Genomic DNA, 17,500 nt, shown 5'->3' with positions numbered 1-17,500 from the left:
TAAGCTATGCAGCGTTTGGGTTCTAAAACCATTACGTGTTCAATGGTAACATCCTGAAAAGTCTCTGCCATGTCCTTGTTTCTCTGCTGGCTCATTCCCACTCACACACCCCCCCCCCTTTTGTTTTACACAGTGAAGGGAGATGCCATTCAAAATGTAATTGCGGGAAAAGATGCCGTTTTTTAAAATTATTTTTTAAACTACTGTTACTGTGGTGTTAAAAATCTCAGCTTTATGTGAGTTTAATAATTATTTCTCTACTGTCGATATAGAGGAAATAAGACCTGTTTAAAAACAGCATGTAATTGAGATGATGTGCGGAACGGAGCGGAGTGAACCAAGTAGCCTTTAGAGGCCTACATCAAGTAGCCTTTAGAGGCCTACATCAAGTAGCCTTTAGAGGCCTACTACACCAAGTAGACATAGAGGCCTACATCAAGTAGCCTTTAGAGGCCTACTACACCAAGTAGACATAGAGGCCTACATCAAGTAGACTTTAGAGGCCTACATCAAGTAGCCTTTAGAGACCTACATCAAGTAGTCTTTAGAGGCCTACTACATCAAGTAGACATAGAGGCCTACATCAAGTAGTCTTTAGAGACCTACATCAAGTAGTCTTTAGAGGCCTACTACATCAAGTAGACATAGAGGCCTACATCAAGTAGTCTTTAGAGGCCTACATCAAGTAGCCTATAGAGGCCTACATCAAGTAGTCTTTAGAGACCTACATCAAGTAGTCTTTAGAGGCCAACATCAAGTAGCCTTTAGAGGCCTACATCAAGTAGTCTTTAGAGACCTACATCAAGTAGCCCAGAGAGGCCTACATCAAGTAGCCTTTAGAGGCCTACATCAAGTAGCCCAGAGAGGCCTACTACATCAAGTAGCCTTTAGAGGCCTACATCAAGTAGTCTTTAGAGGCCTACTACATCAAGTAGCCTATAGAGGCCTTCATCAAGTAGCCTTTAGAGGCCTACATCAAGTAGCCTTTAGAGACCTACATCAAGTAGTCTTCAGAGGCCTACCAATGGAGCGTTGTTGTAGGACTTTACCTTTACTGTCATAAAGAGCCAAAAAGGCGTCGTATTATTCTGGTATCCATGTTAACGTGCTGCACATAAAAATACTGATCATGGATTCCCTGAACATGTTAGATGAAATAGCAAACGTCTTTCATTTCTTATTTGGAAAAAGTCTGTTCAGAGCCCTCCTTCCGTTAATGGAAAGTTATATCGTTATCGAGACAAATGTGTCATTTTATTGCCCTGCTCTAGTGTCTGTGTGTGTGTGTGTGTGTGTGTGTGTGTGTGTGTGTGTGTGTGTGTGTGTGTGTGTGTGTGTGTGTGTGTGTGTGTGTGTGTGTGTGTGTGTGTGTGTGTGTGTGTGTGTGTGTGTGTGTGTGTGTGTGTGTGTGTGTGTGTGTGTGTATTTTTCATCTTATATTTTCCTCTGGTTGTTTGGTGGAGGGGTCTGTAGGTGGCTGTTCGTGGTCTGTTCGTGGTCTGTAGGTGGCTGTTCGTGGTCTGTAGGTGGCTGTTCGTGGTCTGTAGGTGGCTGTTCGTGGTCTGTAGGTGGCTGTTCGTGGTCTGTAGGTGACTGTTCGTGGTCTGTAGGTGGCTGTTCGTGGTCTGTAGGTGACTGTTCGTGGTCTGTAGGTGGCTGTTCGTGGTCTGTAGGTGGCTGTTCGTGGTCTGTAGGTGGCTGTTCGTGGTCTGTAGGTGACTGTTCGTGGTCTGTAGGTGACTGTTCGTGGTCTGTAGGTGACTGTTCGTGGTCTGTAGGTGACTGTTCGTGGTCTGTAGGTGACTGTTCGTGGTCTGTAGGTGGCTGTTCGTGGTCTGTAGGTGACTGTTCGTGGTCTGTAGGTGACTGTTCGTGGTCTGTATTGACTGTTCGTGGTCTGTAGGTGGCTGTTCGTGGTCTGTAGGTGGCTGTTCGTGGTCTGTAGGTGACTGTTCGTGGTCTGTAGGTGACTGTTCGTGGTCTGTAGGTGGCTGTTCGTGGTCTGTAGGTGACTGTTCGTGGTCTGTAGGTGACTGTTCGTGGTCTGTATTGACTGTTCGTGGTCTGTAGGTGGCTGTTCGTGGTCTGTAGGTGGCTGTTCGTGGTCTGTAGGTGACTGTTCGTGGTCTGTAGGTGGCTGTTCGTGGTCTGTAGGTGACTGTTCGTGGTCTGTAGGTGACTGTTCGTGGTCTGTAGGTGGCTGTTCGTGGTCTGTAGGTGACTGTTCGTGGTCTGTAGGTGGCTGTTCGTGGTCTGTAGGTGACTGTTCGTGGTCTGTAGGTGGCTGTTCGTGGTCTGTAGGTGACTGTTCGTGGTCTGTAGGTGGCTGTTCGTGGTCTGTAGGTGGCTGTTCGTGGTCTGTAGGTGGCTGTTCGTGGTCTGTAGGTGACTGTTCGTGGTCTGTAGGTGGCTGTTCGTGGTCTGTATTGACTGTTCGTGGTCTGTAGGTGACTGTTCGTGGTCTGTAGGTGACTGTTCGTGGTCTGTAGGTGGCTGTTCGTGGTCTGTAGGTGACTGTTCGTGGTCTGTAGGTGACTGTTCGTGGTCTGTAGGTGACTGTTCGTGGTCTGTAGGTGGCTGTTCGTGGTCTGTAGGTGACTGTTCGTGGTCTGTAGGTGGCTGTTCGTGGTCTGTAGGTGACTGTTCGTGGTCTGTAGGTGGCTGTTCGTGGTCTGTAGGTGACTGTTCGTGGTCTGTAGGTGGCTGTTCGTGGTCTGTAGGTGGCTGTTCGTGGTCTGTAGGTGGCTGTTCGTGGTCTGTAGGTGACTGTTCGTGGTCTGTATTGACTGTTCGTGGTCTGTAGGTGGCTGTTCGTGGTCTGTAGGTGGCTGTTCGTGGTCTGTAGGTGGCTGTTCGTGGTCTGTATTGACTGTTCGTGGTCTGTAGGTGACTGTTCGTGGTCTGTAGGTGACTGTTCGTGGTCTGTAGGTGGCTGTTCGTGGTCTGTAGGTGGCTGTTCGTGGTCTGTAGGTGACTGTTCGTGGTCTGTAGGTGACTGTTCGTGGTCTGTTCGTGGTCTGTAGGTGACTGTTCGTGGTCTGTAGGTGACTGTTCGTGGTCTGTAGGTGACTGTTCGTGGTCTGTAGGTGGCTGTTCGTGGTCTGTAGGTGGCTGTTCGTGGTCTGTAGGTGACTGTTCGTGGTCTGTAGGTGACTGTTCGTGGTCTGTTCGTGGTCTGTAGGTGACTGTTCGTGGTCTGTAGGTGACTGTTCGTGGTCTGTAGGTGACTGTTCGTGGTCTGTAGGTGGCTGTTCGTGGTCTGTAGGTGGCTGTTCGTGGTCTGTATTGACTGTTCGTGGTCTGTAGGTGACTGTTCGTGGTCTGTATTGACTGTTCGTGGTCTGTAGGTGGCTGTTCGTGGTCTGTAGGTGGCTGTTCGTGGTCTGTAGGTGGCTGTTCGTGGTCTGTAGGTGGCTGTTCGTGGTCTGTAGGTGGCTGTTCGTGGTCTGTATTGACTGTTCGTGGTCTGTAGGTGACTGTTCGTGGTCTGTAGGTGACTGTTCGTGGTCTGTAGGTGGCTGTTCGTGGTCTGTAGGTGACTGTTCGTGGTCTGTAGGTGACTGTTCGTGGTCTGTATTGACTGTTCGTGGTCTGTAGGTGGCTGTTCGTGGTCTGTAGGTGGCTGTTCGTGGTCTGTAGGTGACTGTTCGTGGTCTGTAGGTGGCTGTTCGTGGTCTGTAGGTGACTGTTCGTGGTCTGTAGGTGGCTGTTCGTGGTCTGTAGGTGGCTGTTCGTGGTCTGTAGGTGGCTGTTCGTGGTCTGTAGGTGGCTGTTCGTGGTCTGTAGGTGACTGTTCGTGGTCTGTAGGTGGCTGTTCGTGGTCTGTAGGTGGCTGTTCGTGGTCTGTATTGACTGTTCGTGGTCTGTAGGTGGCTGTTCGTGGTCTGTATTGACTGTTCGTGGTCTGTATTGACTGTTCGTGGTCTGTAGGTGACTGTTCGTGGTCTGTACTGTAAATTGCAGGGCAAAAGCAGTACCCATCAATCTACCTTTTGTTTTGCATGTTTAAATGCTTTTGTAAATGTAATGATTTGAATAAAGTATAAAAAAATATATTAAACTGTGTGTGTGTGTATGTGCGTGTGTGTGTGTTATCTGTGTGTGCGTGCGTGCGTGCGTGCGTGTGTGTGTATGTGTGTGTGTTGTGTGTGTGTGTGTGTATATATATATGTGTGTGTGTGTGTGTGTGTGCGTGCGTGCGTGCGTGCGTGCGTGCGTGCGTGTGTGTGTATGTGTGTGTGTTGTGTGTGTGTGTGTGTATATATATATGTGTGTGTGTGTGTGTGTGTGTGTGTGTGTGTGTGTGTGTGTGTGTGTGTGTGTGTGTGTGTGTGTGTGTGTGTGTGTGTGTGTGTGTGTGTGTGTGTTAGGGACGGGCGGCTGAAGGCTGGTGATGAGCTCCTGATGATCGACGGTCAGTCTCTGGTTGGTTTGTCTCATTCGGAGGCTGTCGCTGTCCTCCGCTCTTCCGCTGGACTGGTACAGCTGGTGGTCGCTAGCAGGGTGAGTAGAACACACACACACACACACACACACACACACACACACACACACACACACACACACACACACACACACACACACACACACACACACACACACACACACACACACACACACACACACACACACCATTCTCCATCCACACTCCGTCTCACGCCTCTCCACTGTTCTCTCATCTCTTCCAGGATGAGATGGAGGTGGATTTCCACCGTTACCCATCCACCAGCCTGCCAGACCTGGTCAGCACTTCCTCCTCATCTCCTTCTCCTCGCAACGACGCGGAACCTCGTCACGGCCTACCCTTCAGCAGCATGAGCCTCTCTCTACCCACTACGGTATGTGTCTCTGTCTACCCACTACGGTATGTGTGTCTGTCTACCCACTACGGTTTGTGCCTCTCTCTACCCACTACGGTATGTGTGTCTGTCTACCCACTACGGTATGTGTCTCTCTCTACCCACTACGGTATGTGTGTCTCTCTACCCACTACGATATGTGTGTCTCTCTCTCTACCCACTACGGTGTGTGTGTCTGTTTACCCACTACGGTGTGTGTGTCTGTCTACCCACTACGGTATGTGTGTCTCTCTACCCACTACGGTATGTGTGTCTCTCTACCCACTACGGTGTGTGTGTCTGTCTACCCACTACGGTGTGTGTGTCTGTCTACCCACTACGGTGTGTGTCTCTCTCTACCCACTACGGTATGTGTGTCTGTCTACCCACTACGGTATGTGTGTCTCTCTACCCACTACAGTATGTGTCTCTCTCTCTACCCACTACGGTATGTCTCTCTCTCTACCCACTAAGGTATGTGTGTCTGTCTACCCACTACGGTATGTGTGTCTCTCTACCCACTACGGTATGTGTGTCTCTCTACCCACTACGGTATGTGTCTCTCTCTACCCACTATGGTATGTGTCTCTCTCTACCCACTACGATATGTGTGTCTCTCTCTCTACCCACTACGGTATGTCTGTCTACCCACTACGGTATGTGTGTCTGTCTACCCACTACGGTATGTGTGTCTCTCTACCCACTATGGTATGTGTGTCTGTCTACCCACTACGGTATGTCTCTCTACCCACTACGGTATGTGTGTCTGTCTACCCACTACGGTATGTGTGTCTGTCTACCCACTACGGTATGTGTGTCTGTCTACCCACTACGGTATGTGTGTCTGTCTACCCACTACGGTATGAGCCTCTCTCTACCCACTATGGTATGTGTGTCTCTCTACCCACTACGGTATGTGTGTCTGTCTACCCACTACGGTATGTGTGTCTGTCTACCCACTACGGTATGTGTGTCTGTAACCCACTACGGTATGAGCCTCTCTCTACCCACTACGGTATGTGTGTCTCTCTACCCACTACAGTATGTCTCTCTACCCACTATGGTATGTGTGTCTGTCTACCCACTACGGTATGTCTGTCTACCCACTACAGTATGTGTGTCTCTCTACCCACTACGGTTTGTGCCTCTCTCTACCCACTACAGTATGTGTGTCTCTCTACCCACTACGGTATGTCTGTCTACCCACTACGGTATGTGTGTCTGTCTACCCACTACGGTATGTCTGTCTACCCACTACAGTATGTGTGTCTCTCTACCCACTACGGTTTGTGCCTCTCTCTACCCACTACAGTATGTGTGTCTCTCTACCCACTACGGTATGTGTGTCTGTCTACCCACTACGGTATGTGTGTCTGTCTACCCACTACGGTATGTCTGTCTACCCACTACGGTATGTGTGTCTCTACCTACTATGGTATGTGTGTCTTTCTACCCACTATGGTATGTGTGTCTATCTACCCACTACGGTATGTGTGTCTCTCTACCCACTACGGTATGTGTGTCTCTCTCTACCCACTACGGTATGTGTCTCTCTCTACCCACTACGGTATGTGTCTCTCTACCCACTACGGTATGTGTCTCTCTCTACCCACTACGGTATGTGTCTCTCTCTACCCACTACAGTATGTGTGTCCTCTCTACCCACTACGGTATGTGTGTCTCTCTCTACCCACTACGGTATGTCTCTCTACCCTCTACGGTATGTGTGTCTACCCACTACGGTATGTGTGTCTGTCTACACACTACGGTGTGTGTGTCTCTCTACCCACTACGGTATGTGTGTCCTCTCTACCCACTACGGTATGTGTGTCCTCTCTACCCACTACGGTATGTGTGTCTCTCTCTACCCACTATGGTATGTGTGTCTGTCTACCCACTACGGTATGTGTGTCTGTCTAACCACTACGGTATGTGTGTCTGTCTACCCACTACGGTATGTGTCTCTCTCTACCCACTACGGTGTGTGTGTCTCTCTACCCACTACGGTATGTGTGTCTGTCTACCCACTACGGTATGTGTGTCCTCTCTACCCACTACGGTATGTGTGTCTGTCTACCCACTACGGTATGTGTGTCTGTCTACCCACTACGGTATGAGCCTCTCTCTACCCACTACGGTATGTGTGTCTTGTGAGGAGTGCTGTCTGTTTTGTTAGCCCTGCTGTCCAAGCGTTCACCTGGTGTCTCCATCTCACACTACCTGAAGCCAACAGACAGATGGGACAGCCGTCGGATGAGTGCGAGGGCAATGCAGTGTTTGGGCTGGAGCGTAGGGTGTCTGGGTGTCTGTACTGGGTGTGTAGTGGGTGTGTAGTGGGTGTGTAGTGGGTGTGTGTAGTGGGTGTGTAGTGGGTGTGTGTAGTGGGTGTGTAGTGGGTGTGTGTAGTGGGTGTCTGTACTGGGTGTGTAGTGGGTGTGTGTAGTGGGTGTGTAGTGGGTGTGTGTAGTGGGTGTGTGTAGTGGGTGTGTAGTGGGTGTGTACTGGGTGTGTACTGGGTGTGTACTGGGTGTGTGTAGTGGGTGTGTAGTGGGTGTGTAGTGGGTGTGTGTAGTGGGTGTGTAGTGGGTGTGTGTAGTGGGTGTGTAGTGGGTGTGTGTAGTGGGTGTCTGTACTGGGTGTGTAGTGGGTGTGTGTAGTGGGTGTGTAGTGGGTGTGTGTAGTGGGTGTGTGTAGTGGGTGTGTAGTGGGTGTGTAGTGGGTGTGTACTGGGTGTGTACTGGGTGTGTGTAGTGGGTGTGTAGTGGGTGTGTGTAGTGGGTGTGTAGTGGGTGGGTGTGTAGTGGATGTGTAGTGGGTGTGTAGTGGGTGTGTGTAGTGGGTGTGTAGTGGGTGTGTGTAGTGGGTGTGTAGTGGGTGTGTAGTGGGTGTGTGTAGTGGGTGTGTAGTGGGTTTGTGTAGTTGGTGTGTCGTGGGTGTGTGTAGTGGGTGTGTAGTCGGTGTGTAGTGGGTGTGTAGTGGGTGTGTGTAGTGGGTGTGTGTAGTGGGTGTGTAGTGGGTGTGTGGGGTTACAGGGACACTTCTTGTAGAGGGGTTGTTATCTCTACAGGATATGTTGCAGATCTCTACCTGCTTGGAGCCACGAACGACCTGTATGCTTCTTCACGCTGCCTCTCCTCTTCTTCCTCCGTTTTCTATATTCTTAAAGTGGGCCGACAGCTCTTCTGTTCTTAGTGGCACCAAAAAAAAAACTATTCTCTCAGGTTCATCAGCAGTTTTTCTGCCCCCCAAGGATGGGTGGTCATCCTCAAGGATGGGTGGTCATCCTCAAGGATGGGTGGTCACCCCCAAGGATGGGTGGTCATCCTCAAGGATGGGTGGTCATCCTCAAGGATGGGTGGTCATCCCCCAAGGATGGGTGGTCACCCCCAAGGATGGGTGGTCACCCCCAAGGATGGGTGGTCATCCCCCAAGGATGGGTGGTCACCCCCAAGGATGGGTGGTCATCCCCCAAGGATGGGTGGTCATCCCCCAAGGATGGGTGGTCACCCCCAAGGATGGGTGGTCATCCCCCAAGGATGGGTGGTCACCCCCAAGGATGGGTGGTCATCCTCAAGGATGGGTGGTCATCCTCAAGGATGGGTGGTCACCCCCAAGGATGGGTGGTCACCCCCAAGGATGGGTGGTCACCCCCAAGGATGGGTGGTCACCCCCAAGGATGGGTGGTCATCCTCCAAGGATGGGTGGTCACCCCCAAGGATGGGTGGTCATCCCCCAAGGATGGGTGGTCATCCCCCAAGGATGGGTGGTCATCCCCCAAGGATGGGTGGTCACCCCCAAGGATGGGTGGTCACCCCCAAGGATGGGTGGTCATCCTCAAGGATGGGTGGTCATCCTCAAGGATGGGTGGTCACCCCCAAGGATGGGTGGTCATCCCCCAAGGATGGGTGGTCATCCCCCAAGGATGGGTGGTCACCCCCAAGGATGGGTGGTCATCCCCCAAGGATGGGTGGTCATCCCCAAGGATGGGTGGTCACCCCCAAGGATGGGTGGTCATCCCCCAAGGATGGGTGGTCATCCTCCAAGGATGGGTGGTTATCCCCCAGGATGGGTGGTCACCCCCAGGATGGGTGGTCACCCCCAAGGATGGGTGGTCATCCCCCAAGGATGGGTGGTCATCCTCAAGGATGGGTGGTTATCCCCCAAGGATGGGTGGTCATCCCCAAGGATGGGTGGTCATCCTCAAGGATGGGTGGTCATCCTCAAGGATGGGTGGTCATCCTCAAGGATGGGTGGTCATCCCCCAAGGATGGGTGGTCATCCCCCAGGATGGGTGGTTATCTATAGCGGTCTGGCTTGGTGGGTCACCTGCCTGTTGACAGGATTCGTTAGGGAAACGTTGGAATCAAATCAAATTCAAATCAAATGTATTTATATAGCCCTTCTTACATCAGCTGATATCTCAAAGTGAAGTACAGAAACCCAGCCTAAAACCCCAAACAGCAAGCAATGCAGGTGTAGAAGCACGGTGGCTAGGAAAAACTCCCTAGAAAGGCCAAAACCTAGGAAGAAACCTAGAGAGGAACCAGGCTATGAGGGGTGGCCAGTTCTCTTCTGGCTGTGCAGGGTGGAGATTATAACAGAACATGGCCAAGATGTTCAAATGTTCATAGATGACCAGCAGGGTCAGATAATAATAATCACAGTGGTTGTCGAGGGTGCAACAAGTCAGTAACACAAGAGTGTGGAAGGATGGAGCTTCTTCTCAATTGGTCAGGACAGGCTCACTCTCACTCTCTGTCTCTCTCTCTCTGTCTCTGTCTCTCTCTGTCTCTCTCTCCTCTCTCTCCTCTCTCTCTCTCTCTCCTCCCTCAACTCCGTCTCTCCCTCTCTCCTCTCTCTCTCTCCTCCCTCTCTCTCTCTCCCTCTCTCTCTCCTCCCTCTCTCTCTCTCCTCCCTCCCCCCTCTCTCTCCTCCCTCTCTCTCCTCCCTCTCTCTCTCTCTCTCCTCTCTCCTCCCTCTCTCTCCTCCCTCCCTCTTTCTCTCCTCTCTCTCTCTCCTCCCTCAACTCCCTCTCTCCCTACCTCCTTCTTTCTCTCTCTCCTTCCTCTCTCTCTCCTCCCTCTCTCTCTCCTCCCTCTCCCCTCTCTCTTTCCTCCCTCCCTCCCTCCTTCTTTCTCTCTCTCTCTCCTCCCTCCCTCCCTCCCTCCCTCCCTCCTTTCTCTCTCTCCTCTCTCTCTCTCTCTCTCTCTCTCTCTCTCTCTCTCTCTCCTCCCTCTCTCTCTCCCTCCCTCTCTCCCTCCTCTCCTTCCCCTGTCTCCTCTGAATCACTACTGTATGAAAACAGTTTAGAAATAAACTATTCCCTCACATGTTTACTGTTGTTTTCCTGCTCACAAATCCACCACTAATCCCTCAGCGTCCCACTGGTTTGGAACCAGCCACTCATTCTCAGAGGGTGGATGTTTTGTGTTTTCATGAAGGCACTCTGGTGACCATAGACACTCCATTGATCTGTCCAGACCAGTCACTGAGTAGTCTGCCGTGCCCCCCCCGTGGAGGCTGAGTGCTTCGCTGCGAGGACTCTGGAGTGGGTTTCTGGTGGGTTTGGAAATGATATGGGTACACTCACAAGGCCTGGGTCTCTCTCCTCCCTCTCTCTCTCTCTCTCTCTCTCTCTTTATCCTCCCTCTCTCTCATTCTCCTCCCTCTCTCTCTCTATACATCTCTCTCTGTCTCTGTATCCCTCTCTCTCTCTCTCTCTCTCTCTCTTTCCTCCTTCTCTATCTCCCTCTGTCTCTCTCCTCCCTCTCTGTCTCTCTATGAAAATGACTGTCAGATACTTTTAGATGGCTGGTTAAAGGCCCAATGCAGTCAAAATTCTGTTTTTTCCTGTGTTTTATATCATATTGTATCAACAGCTGATGAAACTAACACTGTAAATGTGTGACACAATTTGATCAGTGTTATATCCTGATAGTTGCTGTTTGAAAATACAATCTATTTTATCTATTTCTATTTTCTATTATACAATCTACACTGAGTGTACAAAACATTAGGAACACCTTCCTAATATTGAGTTGCACCCCCTTTTGCCCTCAGAACAGCCTCAATTCGTTGGAGTATGGGACTCTACAAGGTGTCTAAAGCGTTCCACAGGGATGCTGGCCCCATGTTGACTCCAATCCTCCCCACAGTTGTGTCCAGTTGGCTGGATGTCCTTTTGGATGGTGGACTATTCTTGATACACACAGGAAACTGTTGAGAGTGGAAAAACCCAGCAGCTTTGCAGTTCTTGACACAATCCGGTTTGCCTGTCACCTACTACCTCAACCCATTCAAAACGTTTTTTATCCTCTGAATGGGACACGTACACAATCCATGTCTCAATTGTCTCAAGGCTTCAAAATCCTTCTTTAAGCCGTCTCCTCCAATTCATCTACACTGACTGGCTAAGTGACATCATTTGAGCGGTATGACGGCTGCGTGGTCCCATGGTGTTTATACTTGCGTACTATTGTTTGTACAGATGAACGTGGTACCTTCAGGCATTTGGAAATCCCAAGGATGAACCAGACAATTGTTTTTCTGAGGTCTTGGCTGATTTCTTTTGATTTTCCCATGATGTCAAGTAAAGAGGCACTGAGTTGGAAGGTAGGCCTTGAAATATATCCACAGGTACACCTCCAATTGACTCAAATGATGTCAATTAGCCTATCAGAAGCTTCTAAAGCCATGACATCATTTTCTGGAATTTTCCTAACCGACTTGCCAAAACTATAGTTTGTTAATAAGAAATTTGTGGAGTGGTTGAAAAACTAGTTTTAATGACTCCAACCTAGTAGACTAGTGGTTAGAGTGTAGAGGAGGCAGGTAGACTAGTGGTTAGAGTGTAGAGGAGGCAGGTAGCCTAGTGGTTAGAGTGTAGAGGTGGCAGGTAGCCTAGTGGTTAGAGTGGAGGGGTGGCAGGTAGACTAGTGGTTAGAGTGTAGAGGAGGCAGGTAGCCTAGTGGTTAGAGTGTAGAGGAGGCAGGTAGACTAGTGGTTAGAGTGTAGAGGAGGCAGGTAGCCTAGTGGTTAGAGTGTAGAGGTGGCAGGTAGCCTAGTGGTTAGAGTGTAGAGGTGGGAGGTAGCCTAGTGGTTAGAGTGTAGAGGAGGCAGGTAGCCTAGTGGTTAGAGTGTAGAGGTGGCAGGTAGCCTAGTGGTTAGAGTGTAGAGGAGGCAGGTAGCCTAGTGGTTGGAGTGTAGAGGTGGCAGGTAGCCTAGTGGTTAGAGTGTAGGGGCGGCAGGTAGCCTAGTGGTTAGAGTGTAGGGGCGGCAGGTAGCCTAGTGGTTAGAGTGTAGAGGTGGCAGGTAGACTAGTGGTTAGAGTGTAGAGGAGGCAGGTAGCCTAGTGGTTAGAGTGGAGGGGAGGCAGGTAGCCTAGTGGTTAGAGTGTAGAGGAGGCAGGTAGACTAGTGGTTAGAGTGTAGAGGAGGCAGGTAGCCTAGTGGTTAGAGTGTAGAGGTGGCAGGTAGCCTAGTGGTTAGAGTGTAGAGGTGGCAGGTAGCCTAGTGGTTAGAGTGTAGAGGTGGCAGGTAGCCTAGTGGTTAGAGTGTAGAGGTGGCAGGTAGCCTAGTGGTTAGAGTGTAGAGGAGGCAGGTAGCCTAGTGGTTAGAGTGTAGAGGAGGCAGGTAGCCTAGTGGTTAGAGTGTAGAGGAGGCAGGTAGACTAGTGGTTAGAGTGTAGAGGAGGCAGGTAGCCTAGTGGTTAGAGTGTAGAGGAGGCAGGTAGCCTAGTGGTTAGAGTGTAGAGGAGGCAGGTAGCCTAGTGGTTAGAGTGTAGAGGAGGCAGGTAGCCTAGTGGTTAGAGTGTAGGGGTGGCAGTTAGCCTAGTGGTTAGAGTGGAGGGGCGGCAGGTAGCCTAGTGGTTATAGTGTAGAGGTGGCAGGTAGCCTAGTGGTTAGAGTGGAGGGGCGGCAGGTAGCCTAGTGGTTATAGTGTAGAGGAGGCAGGTAGCCTAGTGGTTAGAGTGTAGAGGTGGCAGGTAGCCTAGTGGTTGGAGTGGAGGGGCGGCAGGTAGCCTAGTGGTTATAGTGTAGAGGAGGCAGGTAGCCTAGTGGTTAGAGTGTAGAGGTGGCAGGTAGCCTAGTGGTTAGAGTGGAGGGGCGGCAGGTAGCCTAGTGGTTAGAGTGGAGGGGCGGCAGGTAGCCTAGTGGTTAGAGTGTAGAGGAGGCAGGTAGCCTAGTGGTTAGAGTGGAGAGGGGGCAGGTAGCCTAGTGGTTAGAGTGTAGAGGTGGCAGGTAGCCTAGTGGTTAGAGTGTAGAGGAGGCAGGTAGCCTAGTGGCTAGAGTGTAGAGGAGGCAGGTAGCCTAGTGGTTAGAGTGGAGGGGCGGCAGGTAGCCTAGTGGTTAGAGTGGAGAGGAGGCAGGTAGCCTAGTGGTTAGAGTGTAGGGAGGGGCGGCAGGTAGCCTAGTGCTTAGAGTGTAGAGGAGGCAGGTAGCCTAGTGCTTAGAGTGGAGGGGTGGCAGGTAGCCTAGTGGTTAGAGTGGAGGGGCGGCAGGTAGCCTAGTGGTTAGAGTGGAGGGGCGGCAGGTAGCCTAGTGGTTAGAGTGTAGGGGCGGCAGGTAGCCTAGTGGTTAGAGTGGAGGGGCGGCAGGTAGCCTAGTGGTTAGAGTGGAGGGGCGGCAGGTAGCCTAGTGGTTAGAGTGTAGAGGAGGCAGGTAGCCTAGTGGTTAGAGTGGAGGGGCGGCAGATAGCCTAGTGCTTAGAGTGGAGGGGTGGCAGGTAGCCTAGTGGTTAGAGTGGAGGGGCGGCAGGTAGCCTAGTGGTTAGAGTGGAGGGGCGGCAGGTAGCCTAGTGGTTAGAGTGTAGGGGCGGCAGGTAGCCTAGTGGTTAGAGTGGAGGGGCGGCAGGTAGCCTAGTGGTTAGAGTGGAGGGGCGGCAGGTAGCCTAGTGGTTAGAGTGTAGAGGAGGCAGGTAGCCTAGTGGTTAGAGTGGAGGGGCGGCAGATAGCCTAGTGGTTAGAGTGGAGGGGCGGCAGGTAGCCTAGTGGTTAGAGTGGAGGGGCGGCAGGTAGCTTAGTGGTTAGAGTGGAGGGGCGGCAGGTAGCCTAGTGGTTAGAGTGTAGAGGAGGCAGGTAGCCTAGTGGTTAGAGTGGAGGGGCGGCAGGTAGCCTAGTGGTTAGAGTGGAGGGGCGGCAGGTAGCCTAGTGGTTAGAGTGTAGGGGCGGCAGGTAGCCTAGTGGTTAGAGTGGAGGGGCGGCAGGTAGCCTAGTGGTTAGAGTGGAGGGGCGGCAGGTAGCCTAGTGGTTAGAGTGGAGGGGCGGCAGGTAGCCTAGTGGTTAGAGTGGAGGGGCGGCAGGTAGCCTAGTGGTTAGAGTGGAGGGGCGGCAGGTAGCCTAGTGGTTAGAGTGTAGAGGAGGCAGGTAGCCTAGTGGTTAGAGTGTAGGGGCGGCAGGTAGCCTAGTGGTTAGAGTGTAGGGGCGGCAGGTAGCCTAGTGGTTAGAGTGTAGAGGCGGCAGGTAGCCTAGTGGTTAGAGTGTAGAGGCGGCAGGTAGCCTAGTGGTTAGAGTGTAGAGGCGGCAGTTAGCCTAGTGGTTAGAGTGTAGAGGCGGCAGGTAGCCTAGTGGTTAGAGTGTAGAGGCGGCAGGTAGCCTAGTGGTTAGAGTGTAGAGGCGGCAGGTAGCCTAGTGGTTAGAGTGTAGAGGCGGCAGGTAGCCTAGTGGTTAGGAGCTCTAAAGCCATCCATTCCTGGTGCTTTTCTCCGTGTAACTGAAAGGTTTCTTGATCAAATCCCTGAGTTGACAAGGTAAAAATCTGTCGTTCTATCCCTGAACAAGGCAGTTAACCCACTGTTCCTGTCAATAATAATGTGTTCATAACTGACTTGCCTACTTAAATAAAGGTTAAATAAAATAAATACTTTGTGACAGAGTAGCCCCCCTATTTACACAAATGACAACACACGTCGATCAACTCAGTACTTCCTAGTTCCATGTATCAAACTGTTATTTCAGTTATATTAAAACCAGGAAAATCTGTTAGAGTTTAATAAATTGTGACATTTTAAAATAATAACAAAGCTGACAAGCAATAGAATGGCAAAAAGACTGACCAGACTTGATACATATCAATCAAACAGGTTTATTAAAAATAGACACTTACCAATACAAGAACATGTTTCAGTTGAATACAATACTGTATCAATAATGACGTCTGCCGAAAACCGTCTTGAATGCTGAAAATAATACATTTAATAAAAATATTGCATACATTTCCTAAAGCAAAAAAAATATACACAAATATTACATGCTTTAGAAAACGGAACAAGACAGGGATGTCCCCTCTCCCCTCTCCTGTTTGTACTGGCAATTGAACCGCTTGCGGAAAGAATTAGACGGGACCCAGACGTAACAGGTATCAGTATTGGTCAACATGAATATAAACTAAACTTATTTGTGTTTGATCTCCTGATAAACCTGACCAATATTGAAAACTCAATGCCCCCTTTGCTAAAATATATTTTCAGAATACTCTTAAAATCTCAGGATATAAATAATAATAAAAAGTTAAATAATATCTCACGATCTACAGCTTTAAGTGGACCACAAAATGTTTTAAATATTTTGGATGCTTTATAAGTGACAACAAACAACACATATATAAAGATAATTGTATTCCATTACTCAACAATATGAAATCAGATCAAATTAAATGCAATAATCTTCCCATCAATCTTGCAGGTAGAATAAACCTCTTTAGAATGGCAAGGCTCCCAGTTTTTGTATTTATTTTCGGTAATACCAATTACCCCACCGAAGACATTCTTTTAAAAGTATACTCGGTCATCACAGACTTTGTGCAAATAAAATATTTAGAATAAAAAGGAAAGTTTTATATCTTCCTAAGACTGAGGTTTTTACCTTCCAGACTTGGAATTGTATCCACTCACCATCCAGGGCTTTTAGTTGCGACATAAAGTTAAATAATCTATGAGGAACAATGGGAACATATTGAAGATGCTCATGTTCATCCCCAGAATATTTTTACGTGTCTGTTTTCACAGGATAAAGCAGAGAACATGAACAATTTCATAGTTAAGAACACTATAACAATAATGACGAAAATGAAACGGATTCTATAAGAACCAGTATCACTCCCTAGATACACAACCTTATGGAACAATCCTTGGATAGCTTTTCAAAATTCACCGGTAAATATGCCCACATATATAACTTGGTAATGGGAAATACATGTATTTCCATGACAGAATTAAAAAGTAATTTTGGACTGACCGATGTAGATAGTTTGAAATACATACAAAGTAAAAGATTTTAAATATTTTGGACATCAGAGCAACCTTGAGGGAATCTTATTTGAGTCAGAAAATTATGTTCATATGATAGGGAAGATATACAAAACCTTGCAAAGAGCCTATCTAACTGACAACCTCTTAGAAAAAAATGTAACTATTAGAACCAAGACTTAAAAATTGAACTGATGTTGGCACAAAATGGAGGAAAATTTGGAGCATAACTAACGAAAACATCAAATACAGTTAATTAAAATGTAAAATAAACAAATATTTATATATATATAATTTATTATACAAGAAACAAAATTCACTAATTCTACAGAACAACGGCAGAGCCATGTCTTATATGTAAAACTAATAATGACTCAATAATCCTTCTGGGAATGTTATGACGTCATAAAGTTATGGGCGGAGCTAGAAAATTGGCTGTCAGAAGTTTTACAATGTAAACTAACTTTTCATCCGTCTGTCTGCATATTTCTAGACATGACATATGCGGGTGTAGTGAGATACCTAATGGGCTGGAAGATTCTATTCTCATCTTGAACATTTTTTTTCTATCTGCCATCATTAACACAATGGAAAAACGTAATTAATTATTATTGAAATAGCATGGATGACAGAGAAAAATGAATTGATACAATTTAAGGCCAAGTGGCAAACAATAATGCAGGTACTAGGGATGGAGGAGTGTCCATGTGGGTCTGGACAGAGGAGATGTAGTCATTGTTTAGGGTACTAGGGGTCTGGACAGAGGAGATGTAGTCATTGTTTAGGGTACTAGGGGTCTGGACAGAGGAGATGTAGCCATTGTTTAGGGTACTAGGGGTCTGGACAGAGGAGATGTAGCCATTGTTTAGGGTACTAGGGGTCTGGACAGAGGAGATGTAGTCATTGTTTAGGGTACTAGGGGTCTGGACAGAGGAGATGTAGTCATTGTTTAGGGTACTAGGGGTCTGGACAGAGGAGATGTAGCCATTGTTTGTGTGACTGTAAGTAAAAAAATGTTCTAATTTAAAAAATATTTGCTAAAAGAGCTATTTTTGCAAATTTTTATGGAAATCTACAGTAAGGTACTTAATTGAATCTACAGTAAGGAACTTAATTGAATCTACAGTAAGGTACTTAATTGAATCTACAGTAAGGTGTTAATTTAATCTACAGTAAGGAACTTAATTAAATCTACAGTAAGGTATTTAATTGAATCTACAGTAAGGTACTTAATTGAATCTACAGTAAGGTACTTAATTAAATCTACAGTATAAGGTACTTAATTAAATCTACAGTAAGGAACTTAATTAAATCTAAAGTAAGGAACTTATTAAAATCTACAGTAAGGTACTTAATTAAATCTACAGTAAGGTACTTAATTAAATCTACAGTAAGGAACTTAATTAAATCTACAGTAAA

At 48.5% G+C, this 17,500-nt stretch overlaps 1 protein-coding gene across 1 annotated transcript in view; it reads left to right on the top strand.

The window, feature by feature from the left end:
* Nucleotides 1-17,500, top strand: part of LOC106585958 (PDZ domain-containing protein 2) — a 200,708-nt gene that overhangs the window by 125,229 nt on the left and 57,979 nt on the right. Inside the window, exons 6-8 of the mRNA XM_045706834.1 lie at nt 4,371-4,503; nt 4,689-4,838; nt 6,814-6,975. Of these exons, the coding sequence (XP_045562790.1) occupies nt 4,371-4,503; nt 4,689-4,838; nt 6,814-6,975 (445 nt within the window). The remainder of the gene's footprint in view (nt 1-4,370; nt 4,504-4,688; nt 4,839-6,813; nt 6,976-17,500) is intronic.

This window comes from Salmo salar, chromosome ssa24 (assembly GCF_905237065.1).
Source record: "Salmo salar chromosome ssa24, Ssal_v3.1, whole genome shotgun sequence".
Classification (NCBI taxonomy): domain Eukaryota; kingdom Metazoa; phylum Chordata; class Actinopteri; order Salmoniformes; family Salmonidae; genus Salmo; species Salmo salar.
This window is presented reverse-complemented; position numbering and strand designations above follow the sequence as displayed.